The 21,536-nt window shown below is 38.9% G+C and overlaps 1 protein-coding gene across 1 annotated transcript in view; it reads left to right on the forward strand.

Annotated features, from left to right (window-relative positions):
• Positions 1 to 21,536, forward strand: part of OTOG (otogelin) — a 94,721-nt gene that overhangs the window by 51,467 nt on the left and 21,718 nt on the right. The window contains exons 32-39 of the mRNA XM_060273481.1: positions 1,022 to 1,300; positions 7,780 to 7,897; positions 9,407 to 9,486; positions 10,604 to 13,788; positions 14,948 to 15,116; positions 15,977 to 16,122; positions 16,695 to 16,784; positions 18,109 to 18,292. Coding sequence (XP_060129464.1) covers positions 1,022 to 1,300; positions 7,780 to 7,897; positions 9,407 to 9,486; positions 10,604 to 13,788; positions 14,948 to 15,116; positions 15,977 to 16,122; positions 16,695 to 16,784; positions 18,109 to 18,292 — 4,251 coding nt within the window. The remainder of the gene's footprint in view (positions 1 to 1,021; positions 1,301 to 7,779; positions 7,898 to 9,406; positions 9,487 to 10,603; positions 13,789 to 14,947; positions 15,117 to 15,976; positions 16,123 to 16,694; positions 16,785 to 18,108; positions 18,293 to 21,536) is intronic.

Below are 21,536 nucleotides of genomic sequence, written 5' to 3' on the forward strand. Positions count from 1 at the left end.
AAATGGCTATAGCTTTTTTCCTTTTCAAATAAATGAATGAAATTGAAGGCAAAGAAGCCACTCCACATTTCAGGCAAGGTCATCCTAGGGTTTTCATGCAGAAAACCTTTATTTATTAATTTGTTAATTAAATGTCTGGTTTTTTAAATTTATTTTTGCTATTTTTTTAGATGCAAACTGAAGATATAGCAACCTCCTCCTGAGAGGATGAAGCCCACCAGTTTTCAGAAAGATAGGTGCACTAGTTCTCCCACAAAGGCAAACTCTGTTGTTTTGGACTGGGAAAGTAGAAAATCACATTCCTCCCCTAGCTTTTTTTTTTTTGGGGTGGGCATATGTAATCAGTTTAGAAATTGGTGACATGAGGAAGGTGTCCCTGGGTAAGAAACCTGCCAAAGTTCAGACAAGTAAGTGCAAGGGCTATCATGATCCACCTGTACCCCACCTTGTTAATGGTGCTGTCCAGCTCAGCAGCATGAAAGACTGCGCTAAATCAAGCCAATCTGTTTTGCTATTCACAGTACAGACAGATCTGACACATCCCCACCCCAGTATTTAGCCTTGTCCCCAAATTTACATGATTTTCACCACTTTTGTCATTATCACAGGGGCAAATAACTCCTGAAGCATGTATCTTTTCTCTGTGTGAAGACTCCCTGCACAATTTATTATTCTGAGGTGCAAGGAAACTTGACATGGCGAAAAGGCTGCCTGCTTCATAAGAAATGCATTGACACAGTGATTGTAGCAGTGGGAAGACCTCTGTGATTTTGAACTTCAAACTAAACAGCTACCCCCACAGTTCCTTTTACTAGGCTTGCTCTCTCGTCAATGCCTAAAGATAGTTTGAGGTAGTGTAGTAGCTTTGGGCTAAGCTGAGCCTAGCAGAACCTGCCTGTGCTTTTAAAAAGTGTAGAAACAGTCAAAACAGTGTAGTGTGCTGGAGGCAATCTCAAAAAGACTTTGCTCTGCTCTGCTCAGCTCAGGCAATTATTTTTTGTTATTGCTGTTTGTTTTCCAGATCCAAACCTGGCTTCATTTGAATCAGCTGACAGACCAAATTATTTTCTTCATTTAGCTTCCAACAATACCTTGGTTCTCGCCAAGTGGGAAAGAAGTGAACATTTTCAAAACAGATCAACGTTTGCCATCCACAAAAACACATGGCTTTCAGGTTATAGCTCCTTTGAGTCATTTGCAGTGCCAGGAGCCTTCATCCACATTTCTGCTGCTTCTGTGAATATTGTTAAATATCGCCACTCTGAGGCATTCAGACTTGCTACACTTTTCAAACTTGTTGGTAAGTACTTGAATATGAATTGTGGTGGCTACATTTTCAAACTTGATTTTGGCATCCTTTGTATGATATCATCTTTCATCATGCAATGCCTGATAGGAGTTCTCATAAATAACCAATCAATTTAAAACACAGCATCCTGGTGCGGAATTGCTTGTGAGTGTGATATTTCTGTAGTTTAAACTTGTTCCTTTAGTTTTACTGGGTTCAGAATATAACTTCACCCAGCTAGCAATCTAATGTTCAATTTTATTACAAATCAAGCGCCATTCCCTTCCTCTTTTCTTCTCTAGCTTGAAATGTAAAATGAGATCATGTGCACGCAGACCAGAAGTTCTCAACCAGCTGTTTTGTAGGCACATGCACTGAAATTCTTTAGTGTTAACCCATTACTCTCACTGAAACTCTCATTTGTTGGTCTAAACTACATAATCAGGTCAGATAAGCTGCTTTTTGTTTACTGACTATATATTCTCTATTTGGGTTATTTCTCTGAATTACCTCTTGAGTATGTGGTTGTTGTCATCTGTCCCAACCTAAAACCCACTGTTTTTCCTGAGTGTGCTTCTTTTGGAAGAATGGGCAGTTTCATTTCCAATTGTTAACTCTGCACCATGAAACCCTTGTCCAAAGTTGTTGTTTAGTCATGTCCGACTCTTCATGACCCCATGGACCAGAGCACACCAGGCACTCCTGTCTTCCACTGCCTCCCGCAGTTTGGTCAAACTCATGTTCATAGCTTTGAGAACACTGTCCAGCCATCTCGTCCTCTGTCGTCCCCTTCTCCTTGTGCCCTCAATCTTTCCCAGCATCAGGGTCTTTTCCAGGGAGTCTTCTCTTCTCATGAGGTAGCCAAAGTATTGGAGCCTCAGCTTCACGCTCTTTCCTTCCAGTGAGCACTCAGGGCTGATTTCCTTCAGAATGGATAGGTTTGATCTTCTTGCAGTACGTGGGACTCTCAAGAGTCTCCTCCAGCACCATAATTCGAAGCATCAATTCTTCGGCGATCAGGCTTCTTTATGGTCCAGCTCTCACTTCCATACATCACTACTGGGAAAACCATAGCTTTAACTATACAGACCTTTGTTGGCAAGGTGATGTCTCTGCTTTTTAAGATGCTGTCTAGGTTTGTCATTGCTTTCCTCCCAAGAAGCAGGCACCTTTTGATTTCGTGACTGCTGTCACCATCTGCAGTGATCAAGGAGCCCAAGAAAGTAAAATCTCCCATTGCCTCGATTTCTTCCCCTTCTACCGGTATTTGTCCAAAGTATATAATTTTAATTGGAATAGATTGGTGTTATGGCAACATGATGTCTTCGAGAATCAAAATAATTTTAATTTAGATATGAAAGCTACCCATTCAAACACTGAGCCTGTCCACAGATATGTGTAGATGATGGTTGACTTTGTAGGGTAATGTACACTCTGATCAGTCGTTAGAGAATGCACCTTGCAGTCCTTATCACTGTATTGCTTGTGACATTTAATGCTGCTGTCATTCATGGGCCTTGAATTCATGAACATTCTGAGGAATTAGTCATTGGGGGATTCTGTGGTCATTGGGAGACTTAATACTTAGGAATCATTAAGAAGCAGGCGTCTTTTAATTTCGTGACTGCTGTCACTATCTGCAGTGATCAAGGAGCCCAGGAAAGTAAAATCACTTAACCCATTCCTAAAGCATCATCCCTAAAGATCAATATTTGGTAGAGTTTGTCACCATCATCAAGAGCTCCCCCTATGTAGATTAACTGGCAAAGTAATCTTGCCCCACTCCCTCAATGCCATATCTGTGTTTGTGCACTGGATTAAGTGGAGGTGTTCTTCCCAGTTTTGGCTCAGCCAGCCTCCTCCTTGCTGCCCGTCTGGAAGTGGAATTGGGAGCAATCAATATACTGATGACCCCTGCTGCCTACTCCAAAACATTTGGATGGCCTCTTCCAGAAACTTCATGTAGATGTTAACACTGAGGACAAGATGGAATCTTGTGGCACCCTATAAGACAGTGGCCAAAGAGTTGACCAGCTGTACCATCGGCATCTCATACTAAAACTTACCTTCAGTGTGGCAACAGAACCAGCAAATGACAATGCTGCCTGGTCCCAACTGTGATAGGCAATCTGGAAGATTAATGTGGTTGACTAGACTAGGACTGTTACCAAGGCATTATCAGTTCCAAATCTGGGTAGCAAATCTGCCTGAAAGTGGTTCAAAGAATCTATAACATCCCACTTGGAGTTGGGTTGCCAGCATCCATTTAGTTACATTGTCCTGAAAAGGTACATTAGTCGGTAAATGTCCAAGCAAGAGGGATCCAACAAGGACTTTTAGAATAGTGAGTGGTCTTACAACTGATAATTTTAGAACTGCAAGGACCTTATTCCAACTTAGCTAATACCATCTGGAAGCTTTTAACCCAGAAAGGCAAGACTGAAGGCATGCATAGAGTTAGACCTAAACTTTTAAGGATTTTGTCCACATCCTCACATTGCACATGTTGAAAGGTATCCTTCACAATAGGACAGAAGATACTTCCAAGTACATCTCCAGCTATTACAAATAATCTAGAGTCCAATACTGAACTGTTCAGCCTTTATTGAGCTAATTGTATATTGGTATCTGTTCATACTAATATAACTAAAATATTCTTTTCCCTATAAGCAAAGGGTAGAACATGAAATGTTGCAAAAAAGAGAGACTAGCTTAGGCTAGTTGTACAGTTACCACATATTTGTTTTCATGACAGAAAGGGCCAACTGCATGCCATTCAGAGTTTCCTGTTATCAAGCCATTGAATTAAAGTCTTAATAGTGGCATTGTGAATCTGCTTACATTTGGGGGCATGTTAAGATGAGATCCTAATGCAGCTGTTGGCTGGCACACTCCAACTTCACACAAAAAATGACAGAATTTGTCATTGCCAAATGCTTGTTGCCTCTTGACAAATTCCTTTAATCATGATGGTGCTGAACATTGGAACAGCAGGATACATGAAGCTAATGCTGTTACCAGGATATGAAGTGCTGCAAACATGCACCTTAGTTTGAACAAAACAAAAACGTTGTGGCCTTTTTTCTTTAAGAGGGGAAGAAGAGGTTAATATTTGTAGTAGACTTCCCTAGTGCTGTGTAGCTGAGAATTGTATATCTTTTTAAAAGTGTGAAGTCTTTGCCTTCCAGTCATGCCAAAGAATCCTATCTATGCCAGTGGAAAACTAAAACAATTTACCTCAGCAAGTGGGATCATATCAAATGATCATGAGGCATTTCATTAATCACCACATCCGAGGATTTGGGTTTCAGAGTTTTATAAGCAAAGAAACATAGGGCTTGAATCTTTCTCCAGTGTTCTTTCACAAGGCCCGACTTGCTGATGCAGGATAATTACATGGTCTAAAAATATAGCAGCATTTGTTTAAGTTAATGGAAAAGTTACACCAGTTCTAGAGTGCAGAGGCAAAGGCAGATTGGGTTTCCTGCTGACTGTCATAAATACTTTGCATATTAGATCAGAACTTTTCTAACTGGGAACTGCTATTCCTGAATATAAATATTGGGAATAGTATAATTGCTCCTTTAAATCCCCTTGGCCAAAAATGTCTTCATGAATAGGCTTGATGTTCTCTGAAGCACATCTAAAATATTTTTTAAAGACCAAGAACCCCTAGAGAAAACCATTGTTTAATAAAGGTCATGTGAAGATTCTCAACTTGATAGCGATAAGTGTACCATAGATACCAACATGCATATCAAATAGAACACCTTCAATATAACGGATGCTGATAACAGAATAATGTAGTTCTCTGGAGATATTTACTGCAATTATTTGGATTACTATTTCATCTCCTTAAATCTGTGAAAGACTGAAATGATCCTATCCATTTGTTTTGTGAATAATGAACTAAAAAAAGAACACACAGGATATCACGGAGGAAAGCTCTTATAATTAAACATAAAGGAAAGAGTCATTGTCTCTGCATCCACCTTAGCTTCTAATTTCCTGGCTTTGTGGATCTTGAGCCAAAATGTGATAGACTTAAGTTTAAAGCATTGAACTGAGTCTACAAGCTACATGAAAGTTCCATCCTTTAAATTGCGTTGTCGTGTGCCACAAAGCATGTGGCTGGACTGTAACCATTGACAACATGGCCCATTTATTTTGCAATAAAGGGCACACAGCAGAAAGCATTAGATTCTAGGTACTGTGCATTTTTAACCTCTATTGATTTCTCTCTTATATTGAGGAGCCTTGTATGGAAGCCTTCTATGATAGAGATATGTTCCCTTGTACAACCCACCTTCATTGTATTGAAGTGAATTGTTTTAGATTTATTATCTAGCCAACAACATATTAAGTTTTTATCTCAAACTGTAGTATATACAGTGGAACCTCGGTTTATGAACACCTCGGTTTATGAATTTTCGGTTTACGAATGCCGCGGACCCATCTGGAATGGATTAATTCACTTTCCATTACTTTCAATGGGAAAGTTCGCTTCAGTTTATGAATGCTTCAGTTTATGAACAGACTTCTGGAACCAATTGTGTTAATAAACCGAGGTACCACTGTATAGTTCTTTTTGTTATAGCTATTTTGCTATCCAGAATAAGCAAATTTATGCAGTGATACAGCTGCACTTTCAGAGTTGTTTGTCATATCAAGTGCCATGATCGTCATACAGAGCATTGCTCCCTAATCAAGTAAGGATTCTGCTATTCACTATATAGTAAACAAATGACTGAACTTTAACAGATGGCATTAGGTTTCTTTTCAATTTCATGGCTAGTTTTTTTTTAACAGAGAAATGTGTCTGGTCTGGTGGAAAGCCATGACTTGAATGATCGGTAATAGCACCCAAAGTTGAATTAAGTTAATGCACCCAAAACAGAATTAAGAAGAATGGAATGGAAATCGCTAATTAGGGACGCATGGTGACACAAATTGCATTTCTCAGCAGAAATCAAATGTAGCATTTCAGCTAGGTAGGTTTGTAAAACCTGACTCACACAGCAACTCTCCAATATCTTACAGATGTTTCCGAGCCCTGCTCCCTAAGATCTTTTTTCACATGAGAATCCAGGAATGGAACTCAGAACTGTTATCAGTTGAAATTATGTACATATAAGAAATGAATTCAAATCGCTGTCGTCAATAAGATTATGACAGAGAAAGATTTGTCTGATTTCATCTGACTTCATAAAAATTTCATTCTCATTTTCCAGCAAATGCCAGATACTCCCTTTCAAAATTCCCCAAACTCATCCCTGCAATTTGTAGTTCACATTGGATTCCAATGCTTCCCAGTCTCAACAGGCATCTTAAAATGGAAGCCTCCACTGCCACAAAGCCTCCCTAATTCCATCCTCCTCCCCTCATCTCAAGAGTAAGTTTGGAAAAGGGAATGGTGGACTTCAAGTATAATGGGCCTAAATGATCCCATCCTAAATTATCATGTATGAATGAATGAATGATTCATGCTTAGTATAAATGGAGTATAGGCAAGTTCACTCATTACTAGCTGGAATCCTTTATTTTTTACATTTAAGCTTTCCTTGTGTATATGTTTTGTACACAAAGCTACACTCGAAACATGTTACACTGGCACTCTGAAATGGTACAGTCTAGGAACTGTGCCACATGATATTTCTTACTTGTAGGAAAGCTCCCATGAATAAAAATTGTAATGTGAGAAACTGTTCTAAATATGACTTGGAAAGAAATTTCTCTCTCTCTCTCTCTCTCTCTCTCTCTCTCTCTCTCTCTCTCTCTCTCTCTCTCTCTCTCTTTCTCTGTGTGTGTGCGTGTGTGTGCAATGCCCTTTCACAACATTGCAGAGGGAATTACTTTAATTTTTTTTTTTAGAGATATCAATACCATACTGGGTCCATTTAATGTTGCATTGTGTACAGCCCGCACTCTGTCACCCCAAAGCATGCAACCATTTGGAGATGAAACTTCCTAGGAATTAAAATGCTCTACTGCTTGTGAAGAAAGAAAGCACTTTTGTAGGCACTTGAAACTCAGCCAGGATTGCTGTATACTATAAATAAATAGTATCAGCAACCTAAGTTGCTGTGTTTGTAATATGAAAACATTCCTTCCAACTGAGACAAACATAAAGGAACTCAGCACTGGATCACCCAGAGATGTAAGCCTCTTCAGTTAAGTGCAATGTGAGGACATTTAGGGAATCTGCCTCTACCTTATGAGATACTGAAAAGTCCATCAATGTTTTCTGTAGTCATTAAAAATTAAGATTGCTTCTTGCTGAAAACATTAGATTTCCAACATTTGTCTGTCATATAACCTGTATAATCCAATACCTGTGGATCAAAGCACTGTCTATCATTAGGCGTCACTCATTGTGGAATACATAAAATCTGTTCAATAAGGAGTGATCATTCAATGCATAGAGGTCTAAGTAAAACTAGAATATGTGTGTGTATACACATTACATTGAAACTTTTAAATTCTATTTCTAGATACCAAGTTTAAATTTCTAGCTCACTCAACATGTGAATGGCGCTATGATGCTTGTGCAAGCCCTTGTTTCAAAACATGCAGAGATCCTTTGGCAGAACACTGTCAAACTGTTCCAAAGTAAGTATCTAGATTTTTAAATATATATTTTTTTTAAATTTTAACAACATTCTTTCTAATAGTAACTTCAGGTGGCTGAGTACCTCTCAATTTTGAAATGTAACAGGTCCATCTGTAGAGAACTGTGGAGTTTCTACAAACTTGCAGGAGAATGCAACTTTGTAAATGAAAATGAAAAGAAAAACAACACATTTTTCAGCAGCTTGGAACCACGTTTGAATTTCCAGATTGTATGGAATACTTATAGCAGTTGAGCCTAGAGAGAGTGGGGGGAGAAAGGGCGCAAAGCAGACGTGGGGACAACTTTTTCAGCCCATGTAGGGGTGCCAGACAGCAGTGTGGACAATAGTAGGTGAAGCACAGAAGTAAAAACTTATCAAATATAAAAACATTAGAGGGCTCTCAGTCTGAATTTCCTGCATGAAGGAAGGTAAGATGCTGATGGCATACTGGTAATTCAGACTAGGAGCCCTGTTGTAATATGGCGCAATACCATTTTCTAATTTAATGTTTATAATTGTGCAACTTATCTCCCGCCTGTGCCAAAAACATTTGTCCATCTGACTGAGCTGCCTCTTTCCATTCCAGCACATCCATTCTTCATTCAATACTTCATAATGTTTCTTGGCCAAGAGGCCTACCCCAGCTAATGTTTGTTACCCATACCCCTGGGTCACAAATTGCCATACCAACTCATCGCAACTAAAAATACCTTGTTGCATTCTTCCTATCTTTCCTCCGAAATGGAACTTTTCCCCACTTATATGGAATAAAATTATGCTGTAATGGTGGAAGCAGCCAGATTCACAAGTATAGTATAGAAAAGTAGGAGTGCCAAGCATTCACTGCAAGAGTAAGAGAGATATTTTTCATATGGAAGAGGTAAAGGATACTGGTCATGACAGTGACTGTATGCACAGTCCCACTTAAAGATGTTATTAATAACTGGCATTGACTTTTGAGATTTAGAATCACACCTTTAATATCCAGTGGCCTGGACGAAACTCCCTCTCCAATGGCTTCTGTTCTTGCCTCAGCTTTTCCATGCAAGGCAAATTTTTGGAAGGACTCTGATGGGCCATCAGTGTTGGTATAAACAAACAAGGAACACAATTTTGTGGAAGTATGTAGAGGCTTTCTGCCAGTTCTAAATGGAAGTATTCATCATTGGAGAAGCATATGTTTTTGTTCCAAAGGTTACATCACATTGTTCATGAATCAGCAGGAATGCACATTAGGTCAGCCACAATGTAAGCCTATCACAGAAACTCTGACAACAACCTGACATTCCTGCATCTTAAATGATTAAGAAATTAATAGTGTAATTCACAAGCATTTAAAATAGCTTGACTGAAGTGCAGACTAAAACAGGTTTAAGTGCAAGTATGCCTGTTCAGGTGTTTTGTCAATTGGGCTCCTAAGGATATTATTCAATCCCTCTCCTTCATCTCCACATGCTGTTATGTGAATAGATCATCATCAAAATCATTATTTTATTTTCTCTTTTAGGGTGGAAGGATGTGTTCCTATGTGTCCTTCACATATGGTTCTGGATGAAGTCACTCAAAGATGTGTCTATTTTGAAGACTGTACGTAGAACATAATTCATATTACGTTTAGATAAAATTCAAAATACAGTGCTACAATCCCTTCCAATATCCTGTACAGCAGGGGTGGCCAACTCCTGAGAGACTGCGATCTACTTGCAAAATTAAAATCTGGCAATGATCTACCCCTTTTTTTTAGGGGTCCACTGACTTTTTTGAAGCTCTTCTGAGGGAGTGGGAGGAACAGAAGCAGCCACTAACATTACAATCGCTGGCCAGATAACAGCCTCCATTTCTAAGCTCCGGCTTCCCTTCTGCAACAATAGACACCAGCACAGGGAGAGGGGGCGGGTCAGGAAGGGGGCAGTGATCGACCGCGATCTACAAATACATCGTAGGGATAGTAGATCGCGATTAACATGTTGGACACCTCTGCTATACAGGGTTCAGGATCTCTTCCCACTTCTTCCTAACCATTGCAACTCCCCTGCTAGTTTAGCTCCATTCCATTTTTGTAGTCCATCAGCCACAGCTGGCTTTCCAAGGGATCTAGGAGGAAAATGCATGTCAATCCCCATAATATACGACACTTAAAATCTTCCATTCCTTTAAGAAGCTCAGGGCAGCATGCAAAGGGTTATCCCATTTCCCCCATAAACAATCCTGTCAAGTAGGATAGGCTGAAAAATGTTACCTACTTAACTTCATGGCTGAGCAGGGATGGAACTGGTTCCAAGTCCAACATGCTAGCCACTATATGACTTCCATTAGTTTTCTTCTGACTGGAGTAGACATATATGGAAATATGTGTTACTTAGGAAAAGGAACTGCCTGGGAATAAGAACATATATTCTGAAGGTTACCTTATTTGGTATACACAAAAAGTGTATTATTGTTTTTATCTGAAGTCTTCACAAAATATGCAGCCAGTCATAAAAATCATTACATTTATATTTTTGTGAAGTCAAATTAGGTTTTGAAACATTAAAATTGAACCAAGTTTTCCCCATTCTTAAACAATTTCCTGACCAAGAAGACATGTTCAAGTTGGCAATTGTTTCTTTAATACTGTTCTTCACATTTATTCCTTTTGGTGCATATTTATGAGCCTATATTATTACAGGTCCGGAAAGTAGCATCCATGTTTGTCTTATTTCAGGCATTGAACCTACAGCTGATGTTCAAATTTCATCATCCACTGTAAAGACACATACAACGTCTGGGGCAACTTCTGCAACGATGCTGAGTAAAGAACTAACTTTGTCTCCTAGGCCAATATCAAAGGACAGAGAAACAACACAGGCATTCAAGTGGCAATTTACTCCAACTAAACTTTCTTCTCTTTTGTTGCCAAATATTACAGTTTTAGCCATATCTGCAACATCAAATGCTTCAACATATTCAGCTTTTGGTACCAGCTCAATGCCAGTAGTTTCACACCCAGTATCTGATATTGGCCTCCCTTTTGCTGTTCCTCCACCTACAACTGTAGCAGTTACGGAGTCTTTGCCTGGTAAACAGACAAGTAGTACAACAGTCCCTTCTATAACTATAGCAACTGAATCAGAAATTAAATTAAGTTCTACTTCACCTATTATTGTGCTGCCATCAATGCTTACAGTTGCTAAATCACCAGCCATAACTAAAAAAGCACTGGATACAAAAGTAACAGGTGCTCAACTTCCCCCCACAGAGGAAACAGAAAGAAAATTTGAAGGTATTACAGAAGGCAAGACTTCTTCAACACCAAAGACAGAAAGAACAAGTCAATTTTTTACCAAAATCCCATTGCCATCTTTGGAAATGTCTTCCTATGCCCCCACAGTGAAACAAACAACAGACAGAACGACACTGGGTGTAAGTCAACTGACTGTAACAGATGCAAATATCACTGTAGCTCCGTTTTCTACTTTATTTACTGCTTTATCAACAGTAAGGCCTGTTGGAAAGCCAATTCCTTCAGAAACAACAAAAACAACAGTTGCTTTAATCAAAGAAGGAGTTAAAACCACATTTATTACAGTACCTCCAGCACTAACGCAACCCACCACCACAGTCCTGACACATACAAGTGGTTTTCCAGTTTCTACTGTTAAAAAGGAAACAGTACAAACAACATCAAGCATTATGCACCCACCAAGTACTTTTTCTCATTTATATTCAGCTACGACTCTAAGACATAGTACTTCTGCCAAACTACTTGGAGCGCCTGGTACAACTTCGCCAACTTTAATAGACTCAAAAGAATTTTTAGAGACAGGATTGACAAGTGCATATTCCCCATTTATTCAACCAAACGTGACAGAAGAAATGATTGTTCCGTATACCCAGTATCCCACTTCATCACACGCTATGACAGTTACACCCCTCTCTACCAAAATAAGTTCTAAAATGACAATTCTGCCAGAATCAATCACCGATAAAACATCAACAGAATACAGAGCACCATCGTCCCTGGAAACTACAAAAGTGAGTGTTGCACCCTATTCTATTGGTGTGACAAAAGTGGAAACAGCAAAATCTGATTTGACAAAGGAAGCTGCAGCTATGGGTGTCCTAGTCCCATTGGTAACTAAAAAAATTGAACCAGTTCAAACAACGGAATTTCTGCATCCAATGACTGATACAGAAAGAGTGAAATTGTACCCTGGCACAGCAGAGTCAGAAAAAGCCACTACAGAGTCAGAAAAAGCCACTACAAAAAAACCTTCCATTGTTTTGCTTCCAGGGTCCATTTCTACAACAAAGAGTCTGATAGCATCACCTGAAGTGCGAGTTACCAGTGCTGATACTCATCATCCAATAACAGCAAAGTCTACATCATTTTTTTCAGAGTTTCCTCTTACTACAAAGCTGCTAAGCACAGTTGCTCCAGAATTGACAATAACAGAAGCTTTAGGTGCCACTGGTGCTACTTTACGGCCATACTCTGAACTGAGCAGCCAGCCACCAACTGTTAAAGAAATAGCATCAACCAAAGTAGTATCAACCCTTTCTTCCTCTATTACTCTTCCTGTAACAACACTCCCTACCACACTTTTCCTGACAGAGAAAACAGTTCTCCCATTAACACAAAAAATACCTGAAATAGCAGCCACTGCAGGGCAGGTACTTGAGATATCACAACCATCTATAACTTCCAAGGCTACTTCATCTGTTCCTACTTCTCCAATGGAAAGGTTTTCTTCCCGTATGAAAGAAGAATCCACTGTTCCATATTTTATCCCCCAAACGGCAGGGAAACTTGATTATTCACCACCTTCTGAAGATTACTTAACAACCAAGGGAAGTACTGCAGCCTATCATTTGCCAGTTGAACTGTTGAGAACCAGTATCCACCCCAAAACTGTTTTTAGTACAACAGAGTCAGCAGCCAAATTTGCAGTGCCCTCCACATTCCAAAGTACTCCACTACCAGTGATTCCTCTTTCTGCTGTATCACTTACTTCAGTGTTTTCACCAGAAGTTCCTTTAACAAGTGAAAAAAAAGTAACCCAAACCGGTCTTTTGCCATTGTCTACAATAAAAGAAGAAGTGGAATTATTTCCTACTGAAAAGTCAAAACTTGAGCTCCCTACCACAAAGAAAGCACTGACTCCTCCTCAAACCCTTACAGCATCTAGTACTTTATTTCATGAATCAGAACCAGCATCTCCTTCATTGTTTATACTGGAAGTACCACAAACTTCAGCTGTGAGTCCAACAGACTCACAAGAGGTGGCATTTTTAACACCAATACAATCAACAACATTCACATCTATGAGCAAAAGTGCCACAGAGAAGATTTCTGTTTTGTCTAAGCAAGTGCCACTTTCCACCATTTCTTTCAGTTCAACACTCCCTGCGTCTAGAGTGACACCAGCTACCCCACATTTAACAACTACAACTGAGTCAGCACCCATTGGAATCAGTGGTCTCACAACACGGAGTGTCACTAAATCATTAGCAGAAAAAACAGCAGGGATAAAAGAATCCATGGCAACATCCTTATTTTCAGTGCCTTCCATTGCTTTAGAAACAAAGAGCACCACTTTGTCAGAGACCGAGGGGCAATTGGTGGTTACAAAGCTTCCTGTATCACATCCGCTCACTGAACATTCATCTACTTCTCCAGCTTCACTTGGTTCTACTGTCCAAACTACAATAGTCAAAAAAACATCTGCCATGGAGATGTCCACACCTTCAACAAGTTCTTTGTTGATACCACCACTACAGCCAAATGCTACAGGAGTAATACCAGTTCCTGCATATTTATCAGGATTAACCACTGTTGAAACGGTCTCAGGAGTTACAGCAGCAGCTTTCATGCCATCTAAAGAAACAGCAACATCACCAACATGTGTAGTGAGTACCATAGATAATCCCCCCAACCATGTGAGAGATTTATGTTTCATATATATAACACTTGGGTCTCATCTACTGATGGATATGAAATGAAGGTGGCTCCTAACTGCTCATGGAATGACATATATTTGCCTCTTTATCTCACTTTGTGACATGAAATTCATCTCATCACAGTGGCCTGCATTGTGGTATAGAGATGGAGAACTTCCAACAATACTCTGGGACATACATATGTTTGTAGAATGTAAATTACATTTAAGAAGCCAAAGATTTAGCTCAGATTATAAAACTCACTATCCCCCCACTAATCCAGAAGTTGCTTTGCATGTTCCAAAAACAATTTGCAAGATATAATTACAGATTCTAGTTATCATTAAGAATTGATACATTGATAAGCTAGTCTATTAGGGCCATGCTTGCCACTAATCTGTATTTAGCAGAACATTTTTTTCTTTTCTTTTTTTAAAAGAGCCCTCACTATGCTATACGATATTCTAGTCATTATTGTCACATTATTCTCCAGGTTCAATTAATTATGAAAGGTATTTGTGTATGGTGTGACTTCTGCAGAAAATCTGACTGTTGTTTGCTCTGCTTCAGCAGTTAACATGTATTGCCAACACTCATAAGTGTCAATTAGCACAACCAAAGTTTATTACATCACACTGAGCTTATAAAGTTGTCAAATGCTTTAATTCTAGATATTTTACAGACCATCTCCTTTACTGCATGATCTGCATCTCTTTGACCAGCCTCTTAATATTGCTCTCCATGTGTAAAATATTCCTAATGAAAGAATGCAAATTATGTATACTGAGTAGCTGATCCCCTGAATAGTTTTAGTCTTTAGACACTTGCCCCAAATTCCAAAGCAACATAATCCTTGAAATATGTCCATACTGTCGAATTTATAATGTTTCATGACTATACTCAGTTTCCAGTTTTTCCTTTGTATTATATTGATTCATTGCATTGATCTGTGTGCCATTTGAAAAATTTCAAATGGTTTCTGCTTTTTAATGGTACTACAAGAATTGACTTGAAAAGGGCATTCAGTAGTTTGGTATACTGAACTTCTTGTTTTCAGTGAATATTTATTTATTGAATATCACCTTATTTTGATAAGAATAGTAACCTAAGTTTTCTAAATATGTCTTAGCCAATCACAGAGAATGAGTGCATAAAGCACATTTGCTTAGATGGACAACTAATCCAAGTTAACAAATCACAGAACTGTCCATACAATGCAACACAACCCAGCTGTGGATTTCTTGGATTTGGTGTTCAGATTAATGGAGATAAATGCTGCCCCAAGTGGGAATGTGCATGTAAGTTTTATTCATACTGTATTTATTTTAAAATTGCATTACTTTGCTAGTTTGATTATGCTAAATCATTTGTGTAAATAGAACAGATTTGATCCCTGAGTTCAAAGTCTTACTATTAGCACAATAAAGCCCTTAACAACTTACCTACAAGATTGCCTTACCCCACATGTGACGCCTCGACCAATTGGTAGAATTGGCACTATAACAGGTGCCAAATAATACCCATTCCACATGTGTAAGAATTCAGTTGTTTAGTGTGGCATCACCTGCACTTTGGTACTCACTGCCTATTGAGATCCAACAGGCACCTTCACTGTACTCTTTTTGGCACCTGCAAAAAGACAGATGCAGGTGTTTAGACAGATGCTTAGCAAGTTGAGATGATTTTAATATGTTTTAGGATTCTTTAAAGCAGGCAAGCCAAACTTGGCCATCCAGCTTTTTTGGGACTACAGCTCCCATCTTCCCCAGCCAACAGGACCAGTGGTCAGGGATGATGAGAATTGTAGTCCCCAAACAGCTGGAGGGCCAAGTTTGGCCATGCCTGCTTTAAAGTATGGTTGTGATCCCCCCCTCTATTTTATTGTTTTATCTTTTTGCAAACCACTTTGAGGTTTTTACAATCAAGCAGTGTATAAATATTATGAAATAAATACATAATGAATAAGTTAAATCATTGATTTCAAGGGTCTGCTTTGACTTCATTGCAGTCAATCCTTTATGTGTTAATGATCTGTATCTAACGTAAAGGTACTAAGCAAGCTATTTTAATGACTTAGATTCAGTTTATAGTGCTTGATCAGTAGTTAGCTGTTTATTTTATAAAATAAGTTAAGTAAGTCCTTATTTTGTTTGATCAGGTCGATGTACACTCTTCTCTGATCTGAGCTTTATCACCTTTGATGGGCACCATTTGGCTTTATTTAAGGAAGCATCCTATGTCATCAGCCAAACTCAAGATGAAACTATAAGCATCCATATCAGTGACTGCAGCAAGAATCATATGGTAATGGGCCTTGTGGAATTTTGTTGGTCATTGAGTATGTCAAGGATGATAAATAAGTGCAGTTATGCTGCTGCATATAAAAGTATGCAATTTTCTGCTGTTTCGCATTAATGCAAGCATAGGCAAACCTGGCCCTCCAGATGTTTTGGGACTACAACTCCCATCATCCCTCGCTAACAGGACCAGTGGTCAGGGATGATGGGAATAGTAGTCTCAAAACATCTGGAGGGCCAAGTTTGCCTATGGCGGCATTAATGCAGTGTGATTGATGACATTGTTTTCTGTATTCTTATACAAACCTTAAATGTCACACTCAATTAATGGTTTATGTAACTAGCTATATGGACCTCTCATCATCCTCAAGGCTGTAGAATATAAGTGCTTTGAGGATGGGAGCTGCTCAGTTTTGCATTTTTCAGCTCTTTAAATGTTTAAACCTATTCTAAAAAAGCAGAGGGTGGAATTATCTGGGGGAAGATTTTCTATTGAGTATATGTATAATATATGTATGTTATATTTAACCATGGAATAAGCTAAAATGTTGTTTTGATTTGGTTCTTATCTTCATTCAGGGCATTTTAACCTCTAATAAGCTGTGCCTGGCAATGTTAAATTTAACATATATGTCTAACCAAATTACCATTGACCGCTTAAACAGAAAGGTAAAGTTTATTTCTTCTGTTATAATTTTCATTCATGTATCCTATTTTAGATTCCTAGAATTCACATGCATGTAACTTTGTTGAGAATTATGACTCTAGTAATAGAACTGATACGTTTCAAGAGGAGGCCTTTTATTATTTGCATTCTGCATATGCAGTAAAACTGGAACAGGAGTAGAATTTTTTGTGCTGTTCATATTGATTTTCTGCTTCCTGTACTTCAAACTACATTTTAAGAGATGATATTCTTTATGATCTTGTGAAGCAGCTTCTGAGTAGTTCATCACACATTGACTCCAAAGAAACCACACATTTATTCACCCAGTGTCCTGAAGGCATTAGACCAGGGGGTAGGAAACCCTCAGGCCTAGGAGCCAGATGTGGCCCTCAGTGCCTCTCAATATGCCCCTTGAGTCTTTACCAAGTCACACTTGGTAAGTTTCTGCCAGGTCACACCAGATCATCCTCTGGCGTGCCCTGTAGTGATTTTCATACCCTGCAAATGTCTCAGAAAAACTGAGACATCTGGGTTTTTTTATTGTGTGAGAATGGCAGCAATTTTGGTTGCCATGATATGTGATTTCTCTCCCCAATAAGTGCTTTTGGGGGACTATGATCTAATGTGGCACCCCAAAACACATGCCCCATGGCATGAAATTGGGTGAGATCATGGCAACCAAAATGACCACCATGCTCTCATGATAGAAAACAGGAAGATGGCAACCGGGAAGATGGTGTCCTGGATTTTGGCTTCAAAGTGTTGGAGGGCATGGATTTTATCTGCCTGGAATGTGTCCTTAAATATTATAATTCTTCTTGTCTGCCTGGAGGGGAAGATGGAGAGTGGTGTATGGCTCTAACCCCTTTTGGCACACCCACCACTGGTATAATAACAATAATAACAATAAAATTATTTATTAGTGATATTCTGCCCAGGCACTCTGGGCGGCTTCCAATAGAAGATTAAAAATACATTATGTGATCCCTGGAAGGTTGCTCCTCAGGGAATGTGGCCCTTGCAGTGCAAAAGTTTCCATCCCTGCATAAATTTGAGGCCTGACCCACCACTCAAATGCAGCACATGTGTTCACTATCCCCTCACTTGATTTTGCCACCTAGTTTGGAGTGCAAAAATAGGGAAGCTGTTAAGCACCTGATAAGCAAAATAAACACGCTGTATAGGTCTGCATTAGACAATATTTGACTAGCACAGTGCATGTAAATTTCATTTCAATTATTTTTATGTTCTGTGGAGGGCTGGGCGAAATATTGTGAAAACATAGTTTTATGGCTGTTTGCTAAAATAAGTATGTATATTCTCCAGATAGCTGTCAACTCAAGATATGCATGGCCCACTGTTACAAAATATGGATTTAAGATTGAGGACAATGGCTTCATGTATATTATTGAAACTCCGACAAATACTAAAATCCAGTGGTTTCATACCACTGGGGTGATGGTAATAGAACTTAATGCAACCAGTGATCCAAAAGCAATGGGACTGTGTGGTAAGCAACTTTAGTAAGATTATGATGTTACATCTGGTAAATGTGGGAAGTGCTCCTCACTTGGTTTTTCACAAAGTTTGTTAGAGCCTTTATAGTAAGGTTAAATATATTCAGAAAACAGAAAATGAAAAATATGATTATTTTGGAAGCTGCTACTCTGTTGATTGCTGAAGTGATGAAAATGATTCAGGAAGAGAGAAAAAATGCCAGGTTTGCCAATCAATAAACTGCAGGCTGGTTTTAATCCCTTGGAGATCAGATTTCAGGTGGTCATGGATAAGGCAAGTTTGCTTCCTAATTTAGAGCATTTGAAATAGAGGCATGAATGCCGAAGTAACATGGAAATAAATAGGACTGCAATAAAGAGAAAATGTATCTTAATGAGCTTTCCATAAAGCAAAGAAAAAAAATAATGCTTAGAGATTTGTTGTCTACTCTATGCTAACATAGAAGTTACTAAGTAGAATGTAATACAAGGGTCCAATTTTTAATAATTGGTGGAATTTCAATTAAATGTCATGATTCCCCCCCCCCAAAAAAAACCACACACACACACACACACACACACACACACACACACACACACACAACTGCGAAGGGGAATAATGGAGATCAGAATTCTTCTTTGCTACTGAGAATAGAATAAAGGTGTGAACATAGTCAATAATTAATTACTTATTAATTGCATTTTTAAACCAGCCTTCCTCAACGTTGAGCTCATAGCAATGTACATTAAGACTAAAACAGCCACGACATAAGAAAAGACCAATAGCCCACCTAGTTCACATCCTGCACTAACAATGGCCAACCAGATGCCTATGGAAAGCCCTAAAATAAATACACACCCATCCTATAAAACATGCATTAGTTACTTAAAAACAAAAGTAAAAACAATGCTGCGAAATCCTTTGAATAGAGGTGCATATGATCAAACCTGGAGTTTTGTAGAAGCAAAGCTGGTGGGACTAAGGTACAGCCATCTGACCTACCTTGCAACCACTCATGGAGTAGAATGTCTGGAGGGTCACCCCTTCCATTGTAGAACTCAAAACACTGTACATATCCTCGAGGTGCATTATATTTATTCATAGATTTTAGTGGAACACAAATTATTCACTTAGAATCAGTCCAAGTTACAGAATTAGTTCAGATATATGGGTACCAAAAAGCTCACAGCTCATAAAGGTTATGTTGGAATTGCTCTTAAGCCTGTTTGGTATGCACACATGGCATCATTCTTTCTGGAAGTTCTAACCTTGGATGATATGTTTGGTATAGGCTCTTGGAAGCATGATATCTATTGATATAAATCTTAGCTTTGACACTTGAATTATCGTTGCTGGAAGGCTTGGATGCAAAGTCCATCATTACAGTGGCTAGCTTGCCAAGTTTCATAAAGGGCAAATATGTGTAGCAACAGTATGAAATATCAGTGATACTTAGTCAGATTTCAATGCTTACAGACGGTAATGTTCCTACAGAGAAGAGGTGCTTGAAATAAATGTTAGTACTATTTGTTCTTATTCTGAGTTGTTAGTTTGACTAGTTTCTAATTTATTTTTTCTTAATGTCAATTTTAAATTTTAAAATATAAATTGAGAAAAGGCAATGTTTTAATGGACTTTGCATATGCCAAAGTTGTAACCATAGTTTCTTACTTAATGATGCCTTGCTTTAGAAAATCCAGAGAAATAAATACAGTACTTACTTAGTAATACATTCTATATGGTAATACATTCCACTGAAGTTGATGTGACTGACTTGAAAATAAGCCTGATTAGGAATGAAATGCTAGACAGAACTTGATTGAACAAGACATTTAGATTCTAGAAGGCCACAACAGGATGGTTATTAAAATGCTATCCACTTCATTGTGCTTCATCTCTTTGCTGTACCCACTTGCATTTCTGCAAAGCAATCTCCCCCTACCCCGTATCTGAAGAAGTGTGCACGCACACAAAAGCCCATACCAATGACAAACTTAGTTGGTCTCTAAGGTGCTAGAGGGAGCGAGGTGGCACTGTGGGTTAAACCACAGAGCCTAGGGCTTGCTGATCAGAAGGTCGGCGGTTCGAATCCCTGTGATGGGGTGAGCTCCCATTGCTCGGTCCCAGCTCCTGTCAACCTAGCAGTTCGAAAGCACGTAAAAAATGCAAGTAGATAAACAGGAACCGCTACAGCAGGAAGGTAAACGGCGTTTCCGTGTGCTGCTCTGGTTTGCCAGAAGCGGCTTTGTCATGCTGGCCACATGACCTGGAAGCTATACGCCGGCTCCCTCGGCCAATAATGCGAGATGAGCGCACAACCCCAGAGTCGGTCACGACTGGACCTAATGGTCAGGGGTCCCTTTACCTTTTTAAGGTGCTACTGGAAGGATTTTTTTTAATTTTGTTTCCCCCTACCCCAGAAGTTTAATCCTATTTCATTAAAAAAGGGAATGTTTCAAATAAAGCAAAGTTGGCCTAAAGCAGCTACTGGTATGTAAAAACAGCTGTTGCTAGACTGCGTATGTGATAGAGAAGGGTGGTAGTTCAGTGACAGAATATGTGTTTGGCATGCAAAAGGTCCCTGGTTCAGTGCCTGCCATTCTCAAGCAGAGCTTAGACAAAAATACTCTCTGAAACCCTGGGGAGTCACTGCCAGTCAGAATTAGACTCTAACCAGTACTGGACCCAGTACTTTTTTTTCAGGGGGTACTCAAGGGTACGTACTGGCACCTCTCTCTCTTTTGGTTAAAAAGTGTGACACTTACTGTAACAACTTCACGGTGAGCACCGGCACCTATTTTTCTAGGAAAAAAACTCTGAGTGGATCAAATAGAATCCTGCTTCCTACATCCTTAAATTGTATTAGGGGTTGACACAGAATGTACTTTTCAAATTGACAATTATTCTCCCACATACATGAGATATTTCATAAAGAATCATCAGACTAATTAACCAATTTTACATTGCGTAGATACATTACTGTATTCTTATTAATTTTAATATATTTATTACATTTGTATACCACCCATATAACTAAGTTCTGTGGACTGTTTACAGAGACATTAAAGTGTGCAAGTACAATTCAAAGCAGACACAATGAACCACCAAAGCTAATCATAAAAAAAATCACAATAGCAAAAAAATAAAAAAAATAAAGTAAAACCAGCTTAGGCAAAATACCTAAACCAATTTAAAAAACAGTATAAAACCAGTAAGAGGGAAGATTGGTACAAAGTTTTAATGTACCATGTGTGTGT

This window comes from Zootoca vivipara, chromosome 1 (genome assembly GCF_963506605.1).
Source record: "Zootoca vivipara chromosome 1, rZooViv1.1, whole genome shotgun sequence".
Classification (NCBI taxonomy): Eukaryota; Metazoa; Chordata; class Lepidosauria; order Squamata; family Lacertidae; genus Zootoca; species Zootoca vivipara.